This window comes from Ascaphus truei, chromosome 3, assembly GCF_040206685.1.
Source record: "Ascaphus truei isolate aAscTru1 chromosome 3, aAscTru1.hap1, whole genome shotgun sequence".
In the NCBI taxonomy this organism is placed as follows: domain Eukaryota; kingdom Metazoa; phylum Chordata; class Amphibia; order Anura; family Ascaphidae; genus Ascaphus; species Ascaphus truei.
The window spans coordinates 208,128,798-208,153,214 of record NC_134485.1 but is presented as its reverse complement, the minus strand read 5'-3'; the positions used below and the strand labels follow the sequence as shown (position 1 = coordinate 208,153,214).

At 40.3% G+C, this 24,417-nt stretch overlaps 1 protein-coding gene across 2 annotated transcripts; it reads left to right on the top strand.

The window, feature by feature from the left end:
* Positions 1-527: 527 nt before the first annotated feature.
* EIF4H (eukaryotic translation initiation factor 4H) lies at positions 528-23,510 on the top strand. 2 transcript variants are annotated; one of them, XM_075589979.1, is made up of 7 exons: positions 528-684; positions 9,096-9,283; positions 11,029-11,093; positions 11,205-11,310; positions 16,671-16,724; positions 21,019-21,183; positions 21,553-23,510. In XM_075589979.1, exons 1-7 carry the CDS (start codon positions 626-628, stop codon positions 21,693-21,695), a joined length of 780 nt encoding a protein of 259 aa, XP_075446094.1. In that variant the 5' UTR covers positions 528-625; the 3' UTR covers positions 21,696-23,510. The 2 variants fall into 2 exon arrangements, with proteins under 2 accessions (XP_075446094.1, XP_075446095.1); XM_075589980.1 differs by lacking the exon at positions 16,671-16,724.
* The last annotated feature ends 907 nt before the right edge of the window (positions 23,511-24,417 follow it).

Below are 24,417 nucleotides of genomic sequence, written 5' to 3'. Positions count from 1 at the left end.
TATATATATATATATATATATATATATATATATATATATATATATATGTTGAAACATGTCTTTGAGTGGGTTAACTGACTTTGCATCTCCCAAGTCCTTGCTTAAAAGCTGTGTTTAAAGCAGCATGCATTGACTAAGGGTTGCTCATGTAATGTGAGCATGAGAGAAAAAGTGGCACTGTGTGCTCATTTGCATGTCATTTCCCAGAATCCCTTGCTGCAGTGGAAGTGCTGTTTGCTGGGTGATAATGGTGAAAGACAGGGTTGCAGACCTGTCTAAGACATGCAAATGAATATACAGGAATATTTACAGTTGAGATATGTGTGTGTGTGTGTGTGTGTGTGTGTGTGTGTGTGTATATATATATATATATATATATATATATATATATATATATATATATATATATATATATATGTGTGTATATATCTCCATGTTCACATTTTTTAACTGACTACATAATTAGCTGCAATTTCGTATAGCCCCGCCACCTCTTTTCTGTAGGAATGATTCACAGCACATGCTGTGCGCTGGAATCAGGCACCTCTGCGGACAGCCCTGCCTGTGCTATATTGCGGGGTCCTCGCCGCCGCCCTGCTTCGGCTGGAGAGAGGAGAGAGCTGCAATGGCGGACTACGACACCTACGACGATCGGGCCTACAGCAGCTTCGGCGGCGGCAGAGGGTGAGGCTCGGCGGGGGGTCACAGGGAGAGAGACACGGGAGGGAGGAGGCAGCTAACGGAGGGACGGGGACGGAGAGCCTGCAGGGAGGGAGAGGCAGCGGAGGAGGAGACGCCGGGAAGGAGGTGCAGCCAGCGCCATGCAGCCCCGGCCTCCTGAGCCTGACACCCACTTCCTATATAATGTGTGTATGTGTATACATACGTCCGTGTACACATGCACACACTAGTGTGTACATATCTATTTCAATTGCGAGGGTAATATTACCTATAACCACAGTAAGAGTTTGGGGAAGTGTGTGTGCACACATGCGTGCGTGTGTCTGTGTATATGCATGTGTCTGTATATGTATATGTATGTGTGTGTGTATATGCATGTGTCTGTGTATATGCATGTGTCTGTGTATATGCATGTATGTGTGTGTATATATATATATATATATATATATATATATATATATATATATATATATATATATATATATATATATATATATATATATATATATACACATACACACACACACACCTGAAGATAACCCAATGTTTATTAGTCTAAGTTCACGTAGAGCAACAAAGAAAGCAGCCTGTGTGCCGAAGACCAAGTATTGTAGTTTGTCTGGTATTTTCCCATTTGAATTGCGTTGTTGGGCTGCTCTCTGGGATGCAGTGAGGGGGCAGAGCTGAAATAACATGGCTTTATGGCTTGGGTGGGTGTTTTACTGGGGTTTTGTTGTGCTCTGCGCAAATGGTGCACCACACAGGTAAAAACCACAAGGATTATAGATGTTTTGCAAATCATACATTAGTGTGTGTATATAGTATATATTTGACAATACATATAGCATCAAGCATTTCACCCTGTAACAGATATATATCTATCAATCTCAATCGCCAGTGTCCTTTGCACAGTGTGATGAGCAGTGTCAGGGCGGGGATGCTGCTCTAGTTCCCGGGAGGTTTCCTTTCCTCCTTCCCTGAGTGCTGGATTCCTGGGCTGCTGTCGCACTCACTCACACACACACACACTGAGAAGTTGTGCTTTTTATAAAGATCCTAACGTGCTGCTGAGGGAGGGGCAGGGCTGAGAGCCTCCTTATATTACACGGGGTGGGAGGTTCTGTTATGAGCACAGTGCAAGGTCTATGGTGAGATGGAGCAGAGTTTCTCAACCAGGGTGCCTCAGACTACCTTTAAGGATTCCCTGTTGAAAGAAAATAAATAACACAAAGGTGTACTTTTACTGTATCAATCCAAATTCTGCAATGTTTTATGAAATTATTGCTGTTTGAAAGATTTTGCATAACATGTAAAATAACAAACTGAATTGTAAGTGTAAAATTAGATTGTAGGTAGATGCTTATTTTCCGTGTGTGTGTGTGTGTGTGTGTGTGTGTGTGTGTATCTTAATTACTTGCATATAAAAGGACTTTCCTGTGTTTCTTGGGTATTGTTTGTTCAGTGTTGCAAAGTAGGGCATACCTTCAAAAGTATTCACATTTATTCTTGTAGTAACAAAGGAGGTAGAGGGAGTAGGTGGTATGATACTTCTTTATTGGACCAATAAGTAGTTCTGTTACAAGCTTTTGAACCTCTGTGTTTTTCATGGGGTAGGACCTTATGAAGAACCATAAGTGGTTTGAAAGCCTGTAATATCAATTACATATTGGTCCAATAAAAGGTATCATACCATATCGTTTCTCCTTGTATAGATACAGCCATATACAATGTTGGGATTATGTTGACTGTACAGGCAGTCCTCGGTTATCCGACACAATGCGTTACTCAAAATGGCGTTGTAAAGCGAAACGTTGTAAAGTGAAACAAGTTTTCCCATAGGAACACTGTTTAAATGAAAGGTTCCGTTCCTGAAGGCATTTTTAATGCTAAAATACACAAAATATTTTACACACACAATAAGATATGCAGCATACACATAAATTATATAGTGTATATACTGTATTATATATAATATAACATAATATATAATATAATATAAAAATATAATATATTATATAGTATAATATATATATTATATACACATAAACAACTTTGCAAAGCGTCGTAAGAGCGTTGAATAAGCCGTTTTAGCGTTGTAAAAATGAACATAGGTATGCATTGCATAGCGTTGGATAAGCCGTTCGTTGTAAAGCAAAGCGTTGTAAAACGAGGACTGCCTGTATTAGTAGTTTGAGTTAAATATGGTATAAGTAAATGGCATTTTTTACTATGAAATATTTATAGAAAAAAAGTGAATGTAACAAAATTGACAAGTAGATGCTGATTCTAACCAAGTCTGCTGCTGACTTTTTCTGTGCTCTGTAAAGTCCCATTAATAAACAGTCCTAGTCCACGGTTGTGCTTTCTATTTCTTCTAATTAACTTAAAGACGTAGTTAATATGGCCACAAAATTTATTGAAGCACGAAATGCATAGAACAGTGTTTTACCTGGGAAACTGAACTAGAAGATAAGAAACTGTTCTTATTTGTTCTGCTAGTCTTGTGAACTACTGTATCTGTTCCTGCTGTTTTGTTTCAGTGCAGTGTGATCGTTTGTGATAGGATAAAATCATTTTGTTGCGTTTATCCTTAGGACTTTGCCTTTTTGGTAGGCCTCTGTCAAGAGTAAGGGAAACATCAACTTCTTGTGAAAATCAAGAAAAAAGGCATATTAGGTTAGATAATTCGCAACAGTCATTTTTGTGGGATATTGTAAATATACACTTGTGCATTATAAGTCACCTGCTAAATCATAGTATTCAATTTTAGGTGCTTTGCTAGACTATAAGAGTATGTTTACTTATGAAACAGATTGAGGAGACTTAAGTTCATCTGAATGTCTTTTATTGGTTTCTTTGCAGCAATTAAACATGGTAGGTTTGGTATATGGCTCACTGCTTTTGGTTGTATTGATTGTATTGCAACTCACATGTTTTACATTCTCTAATCAAATTTGAAAATATTCGGCACAATGTTAAAATCTAGCCTGCTGCCCATGCTCTGAGATCACGTGGAAGTGCTTCCATGTGCTGTACAAAAGAAGGGGACTAAAAAAAAATCTTCTCAATCACTGGGATGCGCCTTCACAGCATATTGAGTTGGGACCTGGGACCCTAATCTAGCCCTACCTATGTAAAAGTACTCAAAGAAGAGAGGGGGCAATCGAGAAATAAACTTGCAGTATCAGCTTGCTTTTGGGCACTTGCATATACATATGTTTTGGAGGACCTAGCCCCTTCAGATATGTGCACCCAAGTGGCCGCTGAGATGTTCTATGTATATGTACTAAACATATTTGAATACATTATTAGAGCAAGCTGATGCTGCAATGGTTTTTTCTAGAATGCCTCCTCTGAGTACCTTGGCAAATTTACATATGTATGGCATCTGGGTTTGGGGTACTGGGGTCATTGGAGACGGTCTCACTAGGCGTGTTACTAAGAACACTTTGTGTGGTACCATTTTTTAATAAAAAGGTTATTTTTCCCCCCAAACTTGTCAAAAGAATCTGAAAGTAAGGACGTAGACCGCTTATGTAATTGCCCAGTCATGAACATTAACTTGCTAAATGTCATTACTGACAGAGTGAAATGTAAGTTTTTTTTGCACTGAGAGAGTCAACAGGGAATAATCTATTCAGCCAAATTAGAAATCAGTTTGCAAAACTGTTCCAGCTTTTTCAGGCTGGTGGGTATGCCACTGTCTGGAGCACATATAGGTCATCTCTGAACATGGAAACTGAATCCTTAAATCTTTGAACAATCACCATTTTCTTATTGGTTTTAAGATGTTGGGAGTTGTTGGTTGGGTTATGCCAGGGTCTTCAAAACATTCTTTTTAATACAAATGTCAATCTGTCTTTTCTGCCGTTCATTATTATTTATGATTTATTTATAACTTGCCATGTTGTATTTGTACATGTGATAACTTCCCCCCTGGTTCCAGAGATACTTAATGGTTTAGCTCCCAATATTCTTTCTTGAAATTCAAAGATGGCTGTGGCGGTCACCTAATTGGATGCCACAACATCATTCCCCCAATGTCTTTTGGCTAATAATTGACCAGTGGGACCAAGCAGGTTTGGTTGGCATTTTGATTTCTTGAAAGGGAGTACAACCCAGCAGCAATGAAGGTAAGCCGCACAGAAAAAAACTGGTGGGAGGGGACATCCCTGAAGCAAAAATAGCTGTTTCTCTCCTCATGCCATTGCCCCTCCCTGCCGCCCAGTTTAAATTCCTTTAAAAGAATACTGTGCCATGAATTTTAGGCTTTTGTCTTTATCTTCAGCTGTTTGGCTAATCATTGCTTGCTAAAAAGAACAAAAGGAAAGATGTTGCAGTTGTTATTTTACCTGCAAATATATTGCATTGTAATTAAGCAATAACCCGCTCAGGCCAGTAATGCCCTGTTCTGAGTGGATTATGACTATTATAGGCTAAATGTAGGCTTATTTTTAAAAAAATTCATAAAAAAGATACACTTTTGTAGTCGTATTGATTTTTATATTCACTCACTCACTCTGCAACCCCCCCCTCGATGTACACACTCACTCTGCAGTCCCCCCTACATACTGCAACCCCCCCTCCTCTACACCCACAAAACAGACTGCTACCCCTTCTACATCCACAAAACACACCAGCAGTCCCCCTCTACACCCACTGCAGCCCCCTGTAAACACACACACTGCAGACACACAAAACACTCTGCACCCCTCCTCCACCAACAAAAAACACTGCAGTTCCCTCTCTGCACCACAAAACACACACTGCAGACGCACAAACCAACAAAATAGACTTTACCACCTCTACATCTGCAAAAACACACCAGCAGACCCCTCCCTACACCCACTGCAGCCCCCTGTAAACCCACACACTGTAGGCACACTAACAAAACACTCTGCACCCCTCCTCCACCCACAAAACACACACTGCAGCCCCCCCTCTACACCCACAAAACACACACTGCAGCCACCCCCCGCTACACACAAAACACACACACATAGCAGACCGACACCAACAAAAGACTCTGCTGGCCCCCTTTATACCCACAAAACACACACTGCAAACACACAAACCTTTCCCCTCGCTCTCCAGGCCAAAGCTCTCTGTAGGCAGGTAGGGGGAGGAGTCCTTGCCTCCTGTCCAATCGCCTCACCTGTCTAAGAGCTGATCTCACTCTTTGTGAATGAGAACTGAAAGCTGATTGGCTGGAAAACTTGGCAGGGTGCCAACTTCCGGCCCATTACTGATTGGTTAAAATTCCGGTCATTATCTAATCAGAGAGCAGGGATTTCAACAATGCCCCGAAATTACCATCTTTAGCCTATAATACAGATTATAAAACCCTTAAAGCATTTAGGGGCTTTATTTAAATTCCATGTTTTAGTAGCTGTATTTGTTGAGTGTAAGTTGTGATGACTTTTAGTGGAAAACATCATAGTTCTTCAAAGTATAATAATCTATGAAGAAATTGAATGACGGTATGCTATATCCCTAGGCCCTGACGTGTGAAATCAATGGGAGTGTTTGACTGACCGTGGTGTGCGCGTCCATTTCAGAGCTCATTGAATAAGCCCCTTAGTTTGTTGTGCAGGTTGAGTAACTTTACCACTCCTGCATAATAAAGTCATATATAAATCCTGGTGAATAGAGGCATTCTCCCTATGCACACCTATTATCAAGTCTGTTGTGAACTTACCAGGCATGTTTCTAAGTAATGGTTTTGAAATTGCATAGCTTTAAGCGATGTGATAAAACCAATTTAAGCTATCAAGACTAAACGTATGAATAGGTAAATTATCGACATTTACTGCTGGACTATCGTAGCCTGCTTGTGGTTTGGATTTTACAGTTGAACTGCAAGTTGTTATATCTTTATATAGAGTCCAGTTACGTGGTCTACCACTAGAAGCAAAGGGCCTGCAGTCCCAAAATGGTATGCTTGCTTGGCACTTACCAGTCGCAATTGATGCAGGTGGTGTTACTCCGCACAATTTTTACATCATGTAGTCTGGACGATGAGCATGTAGAAATGACATATACAGTAGGGGTGTCCCTTAAAATACCTAATTTATGCGTTCTCTAAAAAATGAGGTGCGTAAAATGAACATTGTTAGTTCCAGTTCAATGTGTACCTTTTTTCCTACATGCTAGCTCTTATGACTGATTATAAATGTCTGTTTTCTTTGCTTGGTGACACTGCAGAGATGGGTATTTGGCGAATCATGCTTTTTGTGTTATGGAGCATTTTACGTTGTATTTTTGTTTTCTTATACATTTCACAACATTCTCAATTTTTATTAATTCTTTGTTCCACATTAATATTTGGTTTACTATTGTTATTGTGTATGATTGGCAGTGCAGTTAGTGACACACTTTTACTTTTGGCTAATTTACTTTAAACCCAGGGCATGCAAACTTCAACACCTTCTGTTAAAATATTTAATAAATAATAATGTACTGTACAAACAAAGGTACAAAGAAACACAAGAATTCAAATCCGTAATAAATGTAGAAAACTTTCTCCAATTTTCTCCGTAACAAATCCTGTGGTTTTCCATTGTTTCACGCCAATTATTGTCTATAGGCAAGAAAACCGTCTGGAACACTCCAGCAGAATACATAAGGCTGCGTCCATAGAAGCATTGACAGCGCTCCTCTGCGCTGAGGCTCGCCTGCTCAATCAGGAGCGATTGTATGGACTTGCAGGCGAGCCAGCGTGCGCGATCGGGAGGCGGAGCACTGACGTCATGGGGCCAATAGCCCGCGAAGCGCCGATGTTGTGACGCTGCTTCGCTGTGATTGGCGGTTTTCAGCTGACGGCGCGCTCAGATACAATTTCTGATGTCGGCTGAAAATCCCTGCGGACGCTCGCGGAAGCCCTTTCTCAAGACATCCTCATTGAGGATGACGGGGCTCATCGCGGAGCGTCTGCACGGCTCAGCGCTGTCGGTCCTTCTATGGACTCAGCCTTACAAAGCATAGAAATGTTTCATAAGCCGTACAGAAGAATAAATAACACATTACTAGCCTTATTTCTATTTATGGGTAGCACACTCTTTTGGCACTTTCATGGAAACATTAGCTTGTGTATGGTTGCCTATGCATAGCTTGTGTATAGCATTATTGCTGTTGCTTCTGTCACAGCAAATAAGTTGCTCTAGCATGTTTAGTGTGTTCCTGCCTAGGGCATATTTAAAAAAAAAACTAAAGTAAAATAAAATTACGATATATGAAGCATGGGGTCTCTGGAGCTGAACCCTGTTATATTAAGCTCTGTGGACCCCGTGCTTCCCGAGAGACCTACAGACCTACAGAGCTAAATGTAAAGCTCAATATCTCCCATGGCACCGGCACCAATAAGAAGCTCCAATGTCTTCTTATGGGCCCGAGTGCCGTGTTAGGCCACGCTTATAGTGCCGGCGACGCGACGTCGCCCGAAAACAAATGCATATTTGCCGCCGCGTGCGCTTATAGTAAAGTATAGTGCTCTGAGCTCGTGAGGGGAACATGCTTAATAAGACCCCAAACTGCACCTCTGTGTGTGCAAACCCCATGAATAGTATAGCTGTCAATCACAGCGGGACAATTCCTGTGGATGCAAAGCATTGTGGGGAATGGCTTTTGAAGCTTCTGCTGTAATTGACAGCTATGGCACCCACACTAAGGTGCAATTTGGAGACTTACTAAATGTGCAGTCCCCACACAGGAACCCACCAATACTGCCTGGGATCTGCCACTACATATTTATTTGGGCAAACCTCTAGAAAACGCCTCCCGAAACCCGTGTTGGGAATCATTGTTTTGAAAGACGGGGTGCTAATAAACTAGGTTCATGAGCACATTAAAAATAGTCTAGTTTATAGAAGACGGGTATTGCTTTGGCTACATAGCTTGTGTTTCCTAACACATTCAACTGCTAAAAACATTCAGCTACCAAATGACAGGTTGGATCACTAAAGGCCAAGCTGGACTCTAGTCAGCTGATCTCAGTGCTTTGACTTTACGCACTTGTATTATTTCTACATACTGTAAAACAAACCTTCTTTTTAACATAGTTACGTTGTGTCTTTCAATGTTTCATGAGCAATTTCTTTGTGAAGCACCTTTCAGTTCAAAGTGCTTTTAAGTATTACAATTCAGAGTACAATCTGCAGTCAGCTCAAGCATGACATTTCTGCAGCAACATTATTGATTTTTAGAGGAGAGAGCTGAATTGTCGTTCAGTTGGGTAAATTGAGGCACATGGAGAATGGAGCAATTGAAGGCACGGCCATTGACCTACCATTCTGGGTATGTGCCTCTCTGCCACCATTCAACCCATGTGCCTGTTTTGCACACTGCTGCTGGGTGGATGACTTATGTCGCCTGTAGTAAAATGCTTCCCAATTTAATGATGATGGTTTACTTCACAGCTCTCGACGTGGGGATTCTGGCCCAGGTCCACGCAAACAGAAAGATCTTCCTACAGATCCTCCCTTCACGGCGTACGTTGGGAATCTTCCCTTCAACACTGTCCAAGGAGACATAGATGCCATCTTTAAAGAGCTCAGTGTTCGGAGTGTGCGGCTAGTCAGAGACAAAGAGACGGATAAGTTTAAAGGTGAGAGTAATGTGGATTACGGCCCTCTTTTGTTAACATGCATGTAATGCATACATTTTGTGTCGACTTGGACTTAACCTCCTAAAATCCTATTGTTTTTGTATTTTGTATTAAATCATTTCTGTGGTATTGGATAATACTGATTGGATTGTTGTTGTTTTTTAAACTAATGCCATTTTTTGAATGATTTTTTTTTATTTTTTAATGTACTGATCATCCATTTAGAAAGTCACATCCACTTTCTCTTTTGAAACAGGCTCTGACACACCTTTTTGAGCTCTGCCCTTTCATTGACAGATCTGTTGTGTTCCAAGCAGCAGACTGTCTATTGCTCTGAAAACTGTAACAATTACAAACAATTACATTTAGTAATGTTGCATATCAACTGCAGCACAAAGTTAGAAGGCGGCCATTTTGTTAGGTACACAATCAGGATTTTTACAGATTTATAACGGGAGCACGAAATGATTGCCAGCTTAGGTAATAATGGCTATCCATGCAGCAGAAGAGGACCAAAGATATAAAGTCTGGGTGGAATATCATGTAACCAGGCAGTCACTAGATACATTGCACTGCTAGAAAGAGGTTAGTGTTGTGACTTTAAGTGGTTACTGCTTGTTACGTTCTAATATTAAAAATGTCATTCAGAATTGATTTTAAAAAAATGCTACAAGTAATTTCTCATAATACAGAACTGATTTATTTAAAAAAAAAAAAAAACACACACCTAGGATATTGCTTGGTCTGCAGCTTTGAACAGGTGCTCCATATTTTCAGTGCCATTTCTTGGATTTTTTGTTATATAGTAGATGAGGTTGGAAAAAAAAATACGTCCATGTTCAACCTATGCTAAATTTAGACGAAAGATATTTTATCCTATACTTACAGTATATTGATCCAGAGGAAGGCAAACAAAAACCCCAGTGAAATATCGAATGATGTCTCATAAGAGAAAAATAAATTCCTTCCGGACTCCAAATAATGGCAATCGGATTACTCCTTCGATTAAAATCCTTCACATGTATACTTATTTGGTATATCCCTTTATACCTTTTTCTTTCACAAAAGATGTCCAACCTTTTTTTGAAGATATTTACTGTATCTGCCATCGCAGTCTCCATGGGTAATGAACTCCACATTTTAACGGACCTTACTGTAAAGAATCTTTTCCCTTTTTGCTGGTGAAATCTCCTTTCCTCCAACCTTAAAGCAGCAGTTCAAGCCCCCCCCCCCCCCCTTTAATATGTGCATCAATACAATCCACACAATAAGTAATTGGCGAAGTTGCCGATCGATCTGTTCTCCTGTGACTTTATAAATGGTTGCTATAGAAACATTAAAAGCTTGTTACGTTATAATACATTAAAAAGGTCATTCAAAGTTGTTTTTAAAAAAATGCTACGAGTATTTTCTCATAGTACAGAACTGATATATTAAAAAAAAAAAAAAAAGTCGCAGCACAACACTCCTGCTGAAACCCGGTAAGTAGGTTACAGAGGCCTCGCGCCTCCCCCGGCATGCAATTTAAATGCCTGGGGGAAGAGCGCGGGGCCTCTGCAACCGCCCGCACCCCCCCGCCCCCCCCCCCCCCCCAAAAATCTAGCGCACCGCTGGCTTAGGCCTTTTACTTGGGCATGGTTTACATATACTGCAAAACCATACATTGCAGCCTTCAAGGGGTCGATAGGGGGTGTATGTAATATTGGTGTATGTGGGTTTTGTTAAAATAAGGATTTTTCTTGCAGGGTTTTGTTATGTAGAATTTGATGATCTGGAATCCCTTAAAGAAGCATTGACGTATGATGGTGCAGTAAGTTCCTTTTGATCTAGTTTATAAGCATAGTTAATGGGCTTTCTGCCCTTACTTACCCAATCCCCCTCTTTATTTATTTTTTCTTTCTTCTTCCTGTCCTCCTAATAGCTTTTAGGTGACCGGTCGCTACGAGTGGATATAGCAGAGGGCAGAAAACAAGATAAAGGTGGCTTTGGTTTCAGGAAAGGCGGCGGCGGCGGGTCTGAAGAGAGAGGTGATTTTGCTTTGGCCACCATCCAGAGTCAGAGCACCAATATTTATTTATTTATTTTTATATAGAAATAGGTTTGAAGCAGGCAGCCTCCAGAGCTGAACCGCATTGATTGCAGCTCAGGGGATCCCATTCTTCCCGAGATACTTACCTCCGTAGGGGGTGCCAGTAGCAACTCCGGCTTGGCAAGTTTGGGTTGTCGAAATGGCTTAATTTTCCCGCATCACACGGGCCAATAGGAAGCTGTGACGTCATTCCTGGTCTTGTCAAAAATAAAAAATAAACTACTTGAATCAGGAGTGTACTGGTGTAGAAGATACTGTATGGAACTCCAGTGTTCTGACCCGAACATAAGGCAAAGTGTGTATGGAAGGTTGCTTTAATAAATTAATACAGTTTGAGGATTGCTTATGTAAATAGTTAATCCTGAAACGGTTTTCTTTCTGGGGTTCCCTCATAAGGATTACTCAAACCGAATCAGACCCAGCACTTAACACCGTGATTCTCAACTCTGATTCAGCTTTCCCTTGATTATTCAATTTCATAGATTTTTAGAGTTGGTGATCCGGTAATTGCGAGCTGTACAATCGCCATCACCTCTGCCTGTTTTAATATGGGACAGAGCCAGCGGCCTCTTACGTAAAATGAAGGATTTACAGTAACCGCAAAGCAATAACTTATTGCAGGCCTAAATATGTGAGGCGTAACAGAGTTCCTAAATTGTGTAATCAGTCATTCTCACTGTAGTCCCTGAACCACCAGTGGTCCTCTAAAAAATTCAACGCCCACTTCTCTCCTGCATTTTCCATTACTACCAAAGGCTGTTTTGTTTTTAGAAAACATGTCCATTTTTTTTCAGATCTGTTCTGCTTGTCTGTGCTCATCAGTATATTTATATGGAAGTAATCTGTGAAAGGGAAAAGTTGGTGAATTCCCTGTGTAAGCATCGCTTGCAATGCTGCTGCTGTACACGGTTGCAGTAGCAGTGTTTTTCAACCAGGGATTCTAGGAAGCCCTAAAGGGTTCCCAGCAATTTTCAGGTAATTTGGAAATTGTACCAAACACAGAAGAATTTGCAATGCATCTGATCTCAGACTCGTTATTAGAGAGGGTTGGGGCTCCTTACAATGCATCTGATCTCAGATATGCTATTACAGAGGGTTGGGTTGTTTTATAATGCATTTGATCTGGGACTCTAATAGAGGGTTGGGGTTCTGCAACATTTCACAACATAATTATAGGTTCCTTTACCAAAAAAGATTGAACAGCACTGCAGTAGCATGAGCAAAGCAGTTTGCACAGCTTAATACTTTTTGGCTTTAAATCTTTTTATGCATTGTGTACAGCTGTGAAATCAAAGATCTGAATTCTATTTCTCCCATGCACTGCTGCTTTAAGTAAAAGTTCTCAAATTAATTTTGACCTGGATATCCGTGTTCCGAGATCCTACTAAATTTTTCTAAAGCAGGATAAAACATCACCGAATATAAATGTACACTTTTCAAAATGGAAAATGGATATATATATTCCGAAATGATGCAGTAATCTGATACAAGACGATCTGCAGTGCTTCATGGACCATTTTGACTAAGTAACTTAATAATGTGATTCATTAAGGCCAAATGGTGTCAATAGATTGTATTTATTGATGTTGAAATACCTCCCCTATGTTGTGTCTTAACACCATTGGCAGCCTTTTGTTCAAAAGAAGCCAGGGCTGAATTGCTTTTTTGTTCACAATCCTATCTGTCACAGTTGAGGATGTTGGTAGGATGTGGGGAATTTCTCATTCAACTAATACCTAAACAAAACGAATAAAACTTTGGTGTGAAATATTTAGTCTCAAAAGCTATATTAAAAGTGATCTCATGCCAAGAGGACAGTCAATCTAGCCCCAGCTCACATCTCCGATGAAAAGTTTTAAAGCGTTGGAAACTATCCTCTGTCGACCTATAAAAGACAGCCTCCAGCGGGGGGCTGGTCATAGCCTTGAGAAAGCAGTCCAGCAAAACGTACGTCGGCCATTGTGACGTCAGTTACTGGTGACGTCATACAGGGAGGGACCGACAAACACAGAATAGTACCGTGCTTGGTGTCCCTGCTTGATACATGCGCGTATAGGCGCTGTTACAGCTTTTAATGGTCTGCGTTTAAAGCGCTCTTTTTCCTCTACCATTATGGAGGGTATAGGGACATTTAGATGGTTAAATGCAGTTTCTGACTGACCCGAATATGGTTATACACTACTGACCATCTATACCCGGCAAACACACTGACATATACTATATCAACCCGCTGAGGAAGCAGACAATCTCAGTGCAATATTGCTATCAACTATACTATCTGTCGATCCCCAAGCATTACAAGGGGAGGTGGGGAGAGAATTTGTTGATCTGCCCTTTATACAGCATCCGGGGGTGTTCCGCTGGTCGGGACTACATTTACAACCCTGAGACAGACTTTACCGTCTAATCACCGGTACACTATTTATTGCATTGAGATAATCACCTTCGTTTATCTGCGTTAGGGGGTGTGCTGCTCTCAGAAATCACGAGACAAGCACTGCCCCTGTATACAAAAGGATACATTACTAGCATTGTCCTTATTGACCATAACAAAGTCTATTACCTTAAGGCTACTACACTTACCTTTGGAAGCACCGGTCCTCAGCTACCTAGAAACGGAAGCTAAGCCCATCCTACAAGTGTAACATATACAGTACATTGTATCTCTGAAGAGTTGTTGTTTTTAGTAACTCTGAAACCAATACTAATTTTGACACTAGGGGGTGCTAGCAATCAGTTTCTACCAGGGCAAGATATTATCCACGGTAGGTACTATATTTGCATTTAATTAACTTGCTGCAAAATTAGTTCAAATACTTGGCACAACAAAGGGTTAAACTTAACTAGACTGTAAGCTCCTCGGGGCAGGGACTCCTCTTCCGAAATGTTACTTTTATGTCTAAAGCACTTATTCCCATGATCTGTTATTTATATTATCTGTTATTTATTTGATTACCCCATGTATTACTACTGTGAAGCGCTATGTACATTAATGGCGCTATATAAATAAAGACATACAATACAATACAATACAACACATCTAAGTACCCCAGTACAGCGTTCAAAAGGGCTGTTGTGGTTGTTATACTTCTCACAAGTATAGATCCAACACTGGTGAAACAAACAGATCTGAGATAAACATTGTCTCACTCTGCATAAACCGTTGTCTGTTTTCTTTAAACTTATTGTGCCAGTCATATTGCAACAAAACTATTAGTCTTGACTAGTCAATTTGGGACTGACTGCAACAAGGTTGCTCTTGCTAAGCATTTTTTCACTAAGGACCTGTTAGGCTGACATGTCCGCACGCTGAGCGATCAGACTGCCTTTACGGCAGTGATCGCGTTCATGCGGGGCCGGGAGGGGCCGCGCATTGTGCAGGAAATTAGTTGAAACTGATTTCCTGGTGCGCCAGGCCGGTCACGTGAGCGGTTCGTCCAATGAGGGCGAACCAGCTCCGTGACGCACCCCCACGGCCCGTCCACCATGGTCCAGGGAAAGCACGCGGGTCATTTCCCAGCCTCCACGCCGGCGAAGGCATCATGGCCCCAGCCTTAGACTGTCAACAGAGTACTATCCCTGACCACAGTCACGGATGGTTTATCACAGTCGGGTTGTATGCACCAAGCTTCCGTTTTGCCTGATATTTAGCCCTCTTTAAAATATGAGCGCTCTAACATCAAGGCAATCATCTTGGTGTGTTTAATGATCACGTTAAACACACATTATAGTTGTGTTAATTATTAATAGTTATATAACTCATTATTTTACTTGGAGCTTAGCTCCCATTAAACAGATTTTATTTTCGTTTGTCATTTCAAATATCACTAGGGCAGAGTGCTCTCATTTTGGTGTGTTTTTTTTTCCTCTTTAGGTATTGGTTCACATGTTATTTACCCTTGATTGTAGCACCACCCATTTCCCTTTTTTGTTTTGTTTTCAAGCAGTTGTGAAGGTCCTCTCTCCCCGCTCCCCAGTACGTGTAGAATTTCTCGTTCCACCAGTTTAAGAGTGCATTACAGTATAGAGCTGGGGTGGGCTGACATTTCTATTTCATTTTTTTTAAAACTTCGTTGGGAGGCCAGTTACGTGATATGGTTATGAAATGAAGTTAAGCATTTAAAAATGCATCCAACTCTATTTCCTGTGTGCTCATTTGCATGTCATTTCCCAGAATCCCTGGCTGCAGTGCAAGCATTGTTTGCCAAGAGATAATGGTGAAAAGCAGGGTTTGCAGACTTGTCTGAGACATGTGAATGTGCTCACAAGTGAAAGATTTTTATTTGCTCAAATCTATTCCCAGAAGACGACCAGCTTTCTTTTGGAATTGGTTTGTCTTGTAATTTTATTGCAGGCTTCATCGACATTGGGGTAGGTAATTTTGTGGAGTATTTAGAGTTGTTTAGAAGAGCAAGCACCGTTAAAGCGGCAAAACAAGCTAATTTTTTTTATTATTAATTTAATTATACAAACGTGCCTTTTTGGTCTTGAGAAGCTTAGTTTAAGGTGCCGGTCCACGTTCTGGTTATTTAAACAGGGGGTCCGCTGGGGAAGCCGCAATGTCATTGCATGATGCTGTGGCCTTCTCTTGGTGACCCCTGCGGCAAAATGTTAATATATCTTTTTGCCAAAACCTTTCAAAATTCAAACGTAAAATATACCTCTGCAGCTGGGAGCACCACGGTTAAGCTCTGTGGGAACTCCCAGTTATACAAAGCAAAGAAGAGTCATTTAGATGGGATGGGGGGTTGTTGCTTTAATTCAATACGAAAACCCCTGTATTTTTGTTTTCTTTTTTCTAGCGTACTGTGGGATACTGTTGATACCATTTTTGGTATATAAACATTTTTTTTTAAAATGTACATTAAGTAATCATGCTTAACTTTTGGTTGTTATTCTAACAACCATTTAACTTTCTTTTTAGCATATCGTGAAAAAACAAAATGTTTTTAGCAATGTAGCAAAATTCATGCCATAGTTGTTTAGTATATTGAGAGAGTGGGTGAAAGGTGGGTGGTTTATCTTCATTCTGGGAAAACATTTATTTCTGTTGGTAGCCATATTTTTTTTATATTATATACATATACTGCAAAAGCAAAATGAAAATCTGTTGTGCCAGCTTGATTAGAGATTTGTGAAATATGATTAATTTTCAGCATTCCTGCTCTAGGTCCATTGTGTTTCTGACATATTGGCCAGCTGTAGGAGTGAAGTTGTTTTTGTTCTTCCATTGCCACCTTTAGAGGGTTAGATACTTAAGTATTAGATTTTATGTTGATCTGTTACCTTGTTTTTCAGGAAACGATAGTTCTTTCGGCTCTAGAGGAGGGGAAAGAGATGACTTCAACTCTGGTAAAAGAAACATCTGTTCTCTTCCTGCTGGGTTTCTTTCAATGGTTCATTCAGGTGTTGGGACGTGCATGTGACTTCTTGATTTTGCATTACTATAAAAGGCATTGCTATCTGAGCATTGTTTTACTCTAGAATCTCCTCTTTACTTCCACCTCTAACATGGGCTTTCTGGTTTGCTGGTGAATTTAATCTCCATTACCTCTTATACTATTTTCTCTTTCCTTATTCATTTTAATTTCTGTCTCGGTTGCAATCGATCCTTGATTTTTTTATTTCTCTAAATCATAGTACTATTGACAAAGTTGTTCAAGGACAGTGGTAAAATGTGGCATTTGTATTTGTCAGGACTGCTTTAAACTTTCGAGTAGGTAATGCATAATACTTGAGTGGTTTAGGTTGTTGCTATTCAACACACACCTGTCCACAGTGGAGGCTGTCAGTCTGTACACTTGCAATGGATCACATCACGAAAGCCTCCGTTTCTGTAAGTTTACCAAGTTGAACATTTAGGTTTTGGGCACGGTTTTAAAAGTAATCTTAGCTGTTAACACAAGTCCACATATTGGTAGTATGTTTGCTAAATGGTAGCCTTAGCAAAGAGGATGTAATGGTCTATCAGAGATCAGTGCAGTTTCTGTACTATTTGTTGGAACCTGTTCTATTGCATTCCATGCCCCATACCGATTTTAGCTACAAGTGCTGTATAAATAGTAGAGCCTTGTATACTGGGATACTGCTATTTTATTCTGAACCAAAATCACCCAATTTCAAACAAAGTATCCCAAAGAAGATGACAAATTAATATTTATTTATATAGTCAATGAAAATAGATGGCACTCACGTGATTTCAGGTTGTTGTTGGTGCTTGTCCCATAGAGATTAGCATAGCAAAAGTATCCTCACCGGGCAGACTATCCAAAAGAAATCTTCCAGCAAGAAAAAGGCGGCACACAATAAGAAATGTAGTACAAACATTGTATTGAAGATACGAGGCACATACACTGACGTTTCGGTCCTCCAAACAGGACCTTTCTCAAGGCAGCGCACAAGTAAAGTGATAAGTACCCAAAAACCACTGCAACAAACATGAGTGAACCAATCATTTAAAAGTCCTTAATCCAATACAGCTGTTCTAGCTATTGTGTTGATTGCAAGCATCACGTGATCACTGGAGTCCGTAATCAGGAGTCTAACAGCTGATCCCAATTGCTCCCGGCTCTCATAGCGTCTATAGTAGTCATAGGAACGAGTTCACCGTCAGAATAGTGCGCATGCGTAGCGGTATATCGTAGCCATGGGGATGACTGAGGTTTTGCGGTTAGGAGTCCATGATGTGAATATGCTAATGCGCATGCATAGCGCAGTATTGCGAACAAAGCCAGAGCAGTAGAGGTTGCATACAGTGTTCCCACTGCAGCAAGGGATTGTGGGAAATGACATGCAAATGAGCACACAATGGATATTCCAGGCAAAAGGTGAAACGTGTGCTCATTTGCATGTCATTTCCCAGAATCCCTTGCTGCAGTGTGAACACTGTATGCGAGATAATGGTTGAAAGGCAAGGTTGCAGACCTGTCTAAGACATGTGAATGTGCCCACAAGTGATATTCTTTATTGGCTATATGCTAACGGTGGAGGTTTTCTGTTGCCTTTTTCACTCACCATAACTTAAAATGTGATATGGTAAACCTACCCAGCCTAGAAATATTTCAAAGCAAGTATAACACTCTCTCTCACACACTCTCACACACTCTCACTCACTCTCACACACTCTCACACTCTCTCACACTCTCACACACTCTCACACACTCTCTCACACTCTCTCACACTCTCTCACACTCTCACACACTCTCTCACACTCTCTCACACTCTCACACACTCTCTCACACTCTCACACTCTCTCACACTCTCACACACTCTCACACACTCTCTCACACTCTCTCACACTCTCTCACACTCTCACACACTCTCTCACACTCTCTCACACTCTCACACACTCTCTCACACTCTCACACACACTCACACACACACTCACACTAACTATATAATGTGTGTATCTATCAGATGGTCTTTGGTGCTGAACTGCGTTCATTTTTAGCTCTGGGGACCCTCTGCTTCCCAAGATGGTTAACTCCATAAGCGGTGCCAGTAGCAGCTCTGGCTGGGCTATGTGGGGCTACCGACATGGTGGATTTAAAGGTCATGTGGGCCAATAGGAAACCGTGACGTCAATACTTGGGGATTCCTATTGGCCTGCGTGTGACCAGGACCGTTTAAACCCGCAGAGCTGCTACCTACCTCCAGTACAGAGGTAAGTATTTCGGGGAGCAGGGGAGTGAGTACGCTGTTCATTTCTGGAGACCCCTGCTTCCCACAAAAGATGAAAACATTTTTTGTGTGTGGAAGCATCTGCTCCTTTTAAAGTAACCTACATCTAGGGAAATAAGATATCACAAAATATACAATAAATTCAGGCCAGAATGTTGAACTTTTTGCAGTTGGGCCTACATTATGAGTTGTATTTAAGATCATCCCCAAATGTATTGCTTAATATCATTGAATTGTAAAGTAAAATACACTGAGATTGCAATATATAACATTTTGATTGTCTGTTCATTCATTTACAATTAATCTTGGTTCTCAAAATTTGGGCCAGAAAACCTTGCTCTAAAAAGCGTCATGCCAAACATCACAGATTACACAGTGCGTGCTGTTAATTGCCGGCAAGAAGTTCATACCTAACATGCAGCACAATATCCAAAGCTGCAGTCATTCAGTTTCAAGGACGTTTCGTAGGAAACCTCTTAAAGCATTTCTTCAGGACTGAAAACTTCTGTAGTACAGTATTTTATAATTAATTGTGCAACCAGGATACAGATGGATTTGTTTACAAAAAAAAATAGACTTTTTCACTGGCAGTCTCCTCTTTGGCTCCATACACTCCCAGGAAGTGACATAATTGGAAAGCAACAATTCTGACAAATTGCTTTGTAGCAGTATGTTGCTAGTTTGTATTCAATAGTTTTGTATTGTTGCCACATCTTGTACATTTGAAGTTTTGACATTGTTTATAGCTGCATTAGGATCAAGTACAAAAAAAGAAGGAAATGAATACCTACAGAGCGAAGGCTGACTTGGTACTGCATGCTCTGATAGTTTAGAGTAGTCTTTCATAAAATCACTTGTAGTGTGTTGAGGTATACTGTTAAATCAAGCATGATTTTTAGATGTTGCGTTTCAATTTATGCTACAGTAGTTAATACTACTTTGGGTCTGTTCATTTTGTTTTTAGAGCACTAAATCTTTGTGTCACAAACTCAATGTTTGTGCTTTTGATGCACATTTCAAGTTTGTGCTCTTGTGACCATTGTTCTGCTTCATATTTTGTAAGTTTATTGCTGACTCTTCCATCCTCACGGTGTTAATATGCAGCTACTTTAATCTACCAAACGTTTCTGTGATTGATACAAACAAAAAAGTGGCCACGTCCAATAAAAAAACACAGTCATTTGCTTTCAATATTAAGAGTCAGTTAGCCTGTAACCTGTTACTTTTCCGATATGTTGTTAAATGAGGTTTTCTGGTTTTAAATCGCTGTCCTTTTTAATGTTGACTTGCTGTGCATCGAATTAATCATAAGGTTACAATTGGTGATTAGTTTGATCTTTCACTAGCATGTGCAGTACATACAAAGTGAATGGCTCTCTATAAATATAAGCCCTGGTAACACCTTTACCAGGCAAATGTTTGACATCAGACATAATAGGAATTGCTGTGTCTGCATTGATGCAACGGTGGAAAGTATATGTGTATGTATATATCTATATACACCTCTTTTGTTTGAAATAATGTAATCATTTTGTACACTAGATATCTGATTTGGTCGTGCATTTCTGCCACTCCCACAATGCCTTTGTTGTGCAATGCATTTGACTTTTAAAGTGCAGTTTTGATTTGGAAGTTCATTTGGAATAATAATCAGCTTTGCTTTAGTCTGTAGGTGGACCTATTTGAAGAGGGGAGCACGGCAAGTCTGATGCCTTACTTTTTCAGCACAGGTCACTATATAGACTTTATCGTAGAGCAATTCCCAAGTACCTGCTTCTGAGCAGAGACTGTCAATGGTGTATTGTAACGTGGTAGTGTCACAGGATCCAGGTAGAAGCAGCAAACCTAAACTGATGTTTTAACCTATCAGAAGCAATCTTCTATTTCTGTAGATGCAAATGTAAAAACCTCTTTAACCAGACCAGAATTTTATTTTTGCCTGACCCAATTACGTCATATTTTTCAGGTGCAGGCTTTAGAGAGGATGACTTCTTAGGTGGCAGAAGCAGAGGGGGGGGTCGAGGTGCTCCTGCTGATCGGCGAGGACCCCCACCTCCCGCAGCACCAGCTGGTCGTTTCAGAGAGGCACCAGCCCGTGGTGGTTCTGAGGACTTCCGAGAACCATCAGAAGGTTTGGCAGCTAGTCGAGAACTTTTATTCTTCGTATAGTAAACTCCCAAGTTGTGCCAATACAGTCCCAATTATCTATTCTTCTTTGGAAGAATTGGGCTTTTATGTATGCTTGCATATTAATATTTGGGATTTTGCAGCTGGGCCCAGTTGGTCTCTTAAACCGCCTGATAGGTTAGTTATTGAGAGAGTATAAATATTTGATATTTATGAAGACTTTTTTTAAGCAACATTGACTGCAGAAAACTTGACCCAAATGTTACTGCTAAAATGTGTGTTTTCCGTTTCCCATTATGTTGATGCGGCAACAAGGCCAAATTGGTTTGTCTTCGTGAGAAACTCCAACTGATTTTTAATGTCTCCATCACAGAGGAAAGAGCACAGAGGCCACGACTTCAGCTGAAACCCAGGACGGTTGCGACACCCCTCAATCAAGTAGCCAATCCACACTCTGCCATCTTTGGTGGAGCCAAACCCAGAGAAGAAATCGGTGGTACAAAAGAGAAGGAATGAGCTGAGGGTTGGGAGGGGAGAGAATAAGCCAGTCAGAGCTAGTCACTCTGTGGAAAACCCTGCAGTTACCATTCCTGCCTCCTGATATTAACTCCTCATTCCCTCCTTTTTGAAACTGAAAACACAGAGCTTGTGAATGCATGTCAGCTGTTAACAAGTGGTTTTTAGTACGTTCTCTGCTTTTCTGTATCTAGTACCCGCTTTGTGCTGTTTCCTCCCTTATCCCTCTTTCTTCCTGCAGCGAGCTGTTCTGCAGGGAAGCTTCCAACCATATGGAATTCATTTTGGAATTAGGAGCTGCGTTGCTATTTCTTCAATACGTTTCTTTTAATGTTAGGAGCAGAGGTGTTGGAATGGAGTTACTCTGTATCATTGCCTCTGGATTCCTTCGTGCTTCTGCTCTAACCTGCATGTTTGGTTCTGTATTGCCAAGCCTCTGTAAGAAGGCATCCTTTGAGTCCTGGCAAGGATGTTAGGTGCCATGACCTAAAGGAAAATGGGCACTTGGTGACATGTAAAATGACATGGCTAAATAGGTTTTTGGCTTCATGCCTGTATCACAAAAACCTTCTCCATCTTTGCACACAATTCACTTTGTGTTCACATTTCCACATGGATGTTTAAAAACCTTCTTTTCATTCATTTATCTTGCCAGGTTATTTGAACCTCATTTGCAGCTTAGTTTACTCTTTTTTAAATGGGCACTTCACAACTGGTTAGGCACTCTGTGTGTGGTACCGTTAAATGTACAAAGTGGCAGAAGGCAATTCTTAGGAGTATAGAAAAATGTGAGCTGTTGGCGTTCAAAGGCCCAACTGGCATTTCTGACCTTTTCTTTTTTTTTTTTCTTTTTTTTCCTCCCCCTTGTGAGTTTTACGTTGCATAAAGTTCGAAACCTACTGAAAATAAAAGCGGTGTTTTTTTTTTTTTTTTGTTAACCTCTTCCAATAACAACAAAGCAATTTCTTCAGCCTTAAATACACTGCTTTCCATGCAGTTGATCTGTATCCAAAACATGTTGCTTCTGTTTGACAGCACAGGTCTAGGCTTGGTAAGGACAGCTCCACGAATCTTAATGTTTGCTTGTGTCCAAGCGATCATATAAGCCATGTTTGTGCTAACTCTCTGAACCCAATGCTTCCAGCAAAGCAATGAATGCATTGTGGTGCTGTGCTAGCATCATTGGTATTACAGGGCAATCACTCCAAAAATCATCCTTAATAAAGTATCAGCACATTAAGGTGCATGTAGCCTCTTCTATAAAAAAAGGATTCCGGGTTTGGTGTCTGTTAAAGCAGTTCAAGGCAACTTTTGTCATGGTATTTTTTTTTTTTTTTTCTAGAACCAGATGATCACTTGTTCCGTTAGTTTTAGTCTAAAAATAGGCACCAAAATACACTGTTGCATTGGGTTAAAAATGAAAATAAACTGCTTTAAAACCAGTGTTACAAAGCCAAGTTACTATTTTACAGCCAGTGTCTCGGCAAATCAGAGCTTCTTTCCCTCCTCCCTTCTTTCATCAATCCACTCTCTGCTTCGATAAGAACCATTTGTCTAACACTAGTACCTAAAATAAGACATGCGTTGTGTGGTAATATACAAAATGGATATACCTTCAGATAACCTATAGATCTATATACATCTGCAATGTGGGAAAGCTTCAAGACAGAACAAAATAAACTTCACATCTGGTCTAACCTGTTGACTTTTAAATGGAATTCCAAACACTCTACACATTCTGCTTCACGACAGAAAGTACATCTATGGATATGGTATTTTGTGAATGATCTTTTAAATAAAAGAGAACCTTAAGAATACGGTTTCCATTTTCTTCTCTCCCCTCCCACCCACATCCCTCACCACAGCCCTCTTAATAATGTGATTGTTCAGAGCAGACATGATCCCGTTTTCAAAAGGATTATATGGTTATTTGTAATGACTATTTCGTACATGCAGATGAAATTACGTCAAAGAAACAAAGATTGTAGCTGTTGCACTAAATTTAAGTTGTCGCCTTGCCAGCCAATGTGAAAAGTGAGTGTCCCCTTCCACGTGTCCTTTTACCATTGATATTACTGAAATTCCTGCCTCCATACAACATTTTGCAAAGCAATGCATTCAACTGAAGGCATGAAAAGCCTAAAACTACAGCCTTCAGTGAGATTTAATCAAGCTATGGAAAGGCGTTCCTGTTATGTTAATTAGATATTTGTTGATGCAATCAAATGAAAATTAAAAGTAGTCTTGCCTGCCATGGGCTATTGAGTTGGCAATAAAGCAGTTCTAATGCAAATGGTTAATGGTCTACGTACATTGGTGGGGTTTTCCCCTCCCCTTTGGAAGCAAAAGGGTTAGGGAGTAACTGATTTTAGAGTGGGTTCAGGGTAGCTTTGACTATATATTAATTAAAGCCCTATCTCATAGGGTATTTCACCATGAAAAGTTAATAATTGTGTGGTTTTTTTTAAACTTTTCTCCCCTAGAGGGCTACTGTATAATAAAAATATAATATTTAACATCACACGTTATGATAATTGTTTCTACAGGAAGCACAGTTGTAATCCGTTGTGTCCTGTTTTAGAGGCTTATACCTTTTTTTAAACGAAAAGCTTTTCATTTTGATTAGGAAGTGTGAACGAGTTCAGTACAATGGGTCCAAATTCCATTAATTTCTTTGGATGAATGACTGTACCTTAAGGATAGATTGAATATTAAAGACTCA

What these genes read in the sequence shown, in the direction of transcription:
- EIF4H (XM_075589979.1), top strand. Translation starts at nt 626, where the DNA reads ATGGCGGACTACGACACCTACGACGATCGGGCCTACAGCAGCTTCGGC. An exon ending in CGGCGGGTCTGAAGAGAGAG is followed by an intron (nt 11,311 to 16,670) that starts GTGATTTTGCTT and finishes CTTGTTTTTCAG; the next exon opens with GAAACGATAGTTCTTTCGGC. An exon ending in AAGAGATGACTTCAACTCTG is followed by an intron (nt 16,725 to 21,018) that starts GTAAAAGAAACA and finishes CATATTTTTCAG; the next exon opens with GTGCAGGCTTTAGAGAGGAT.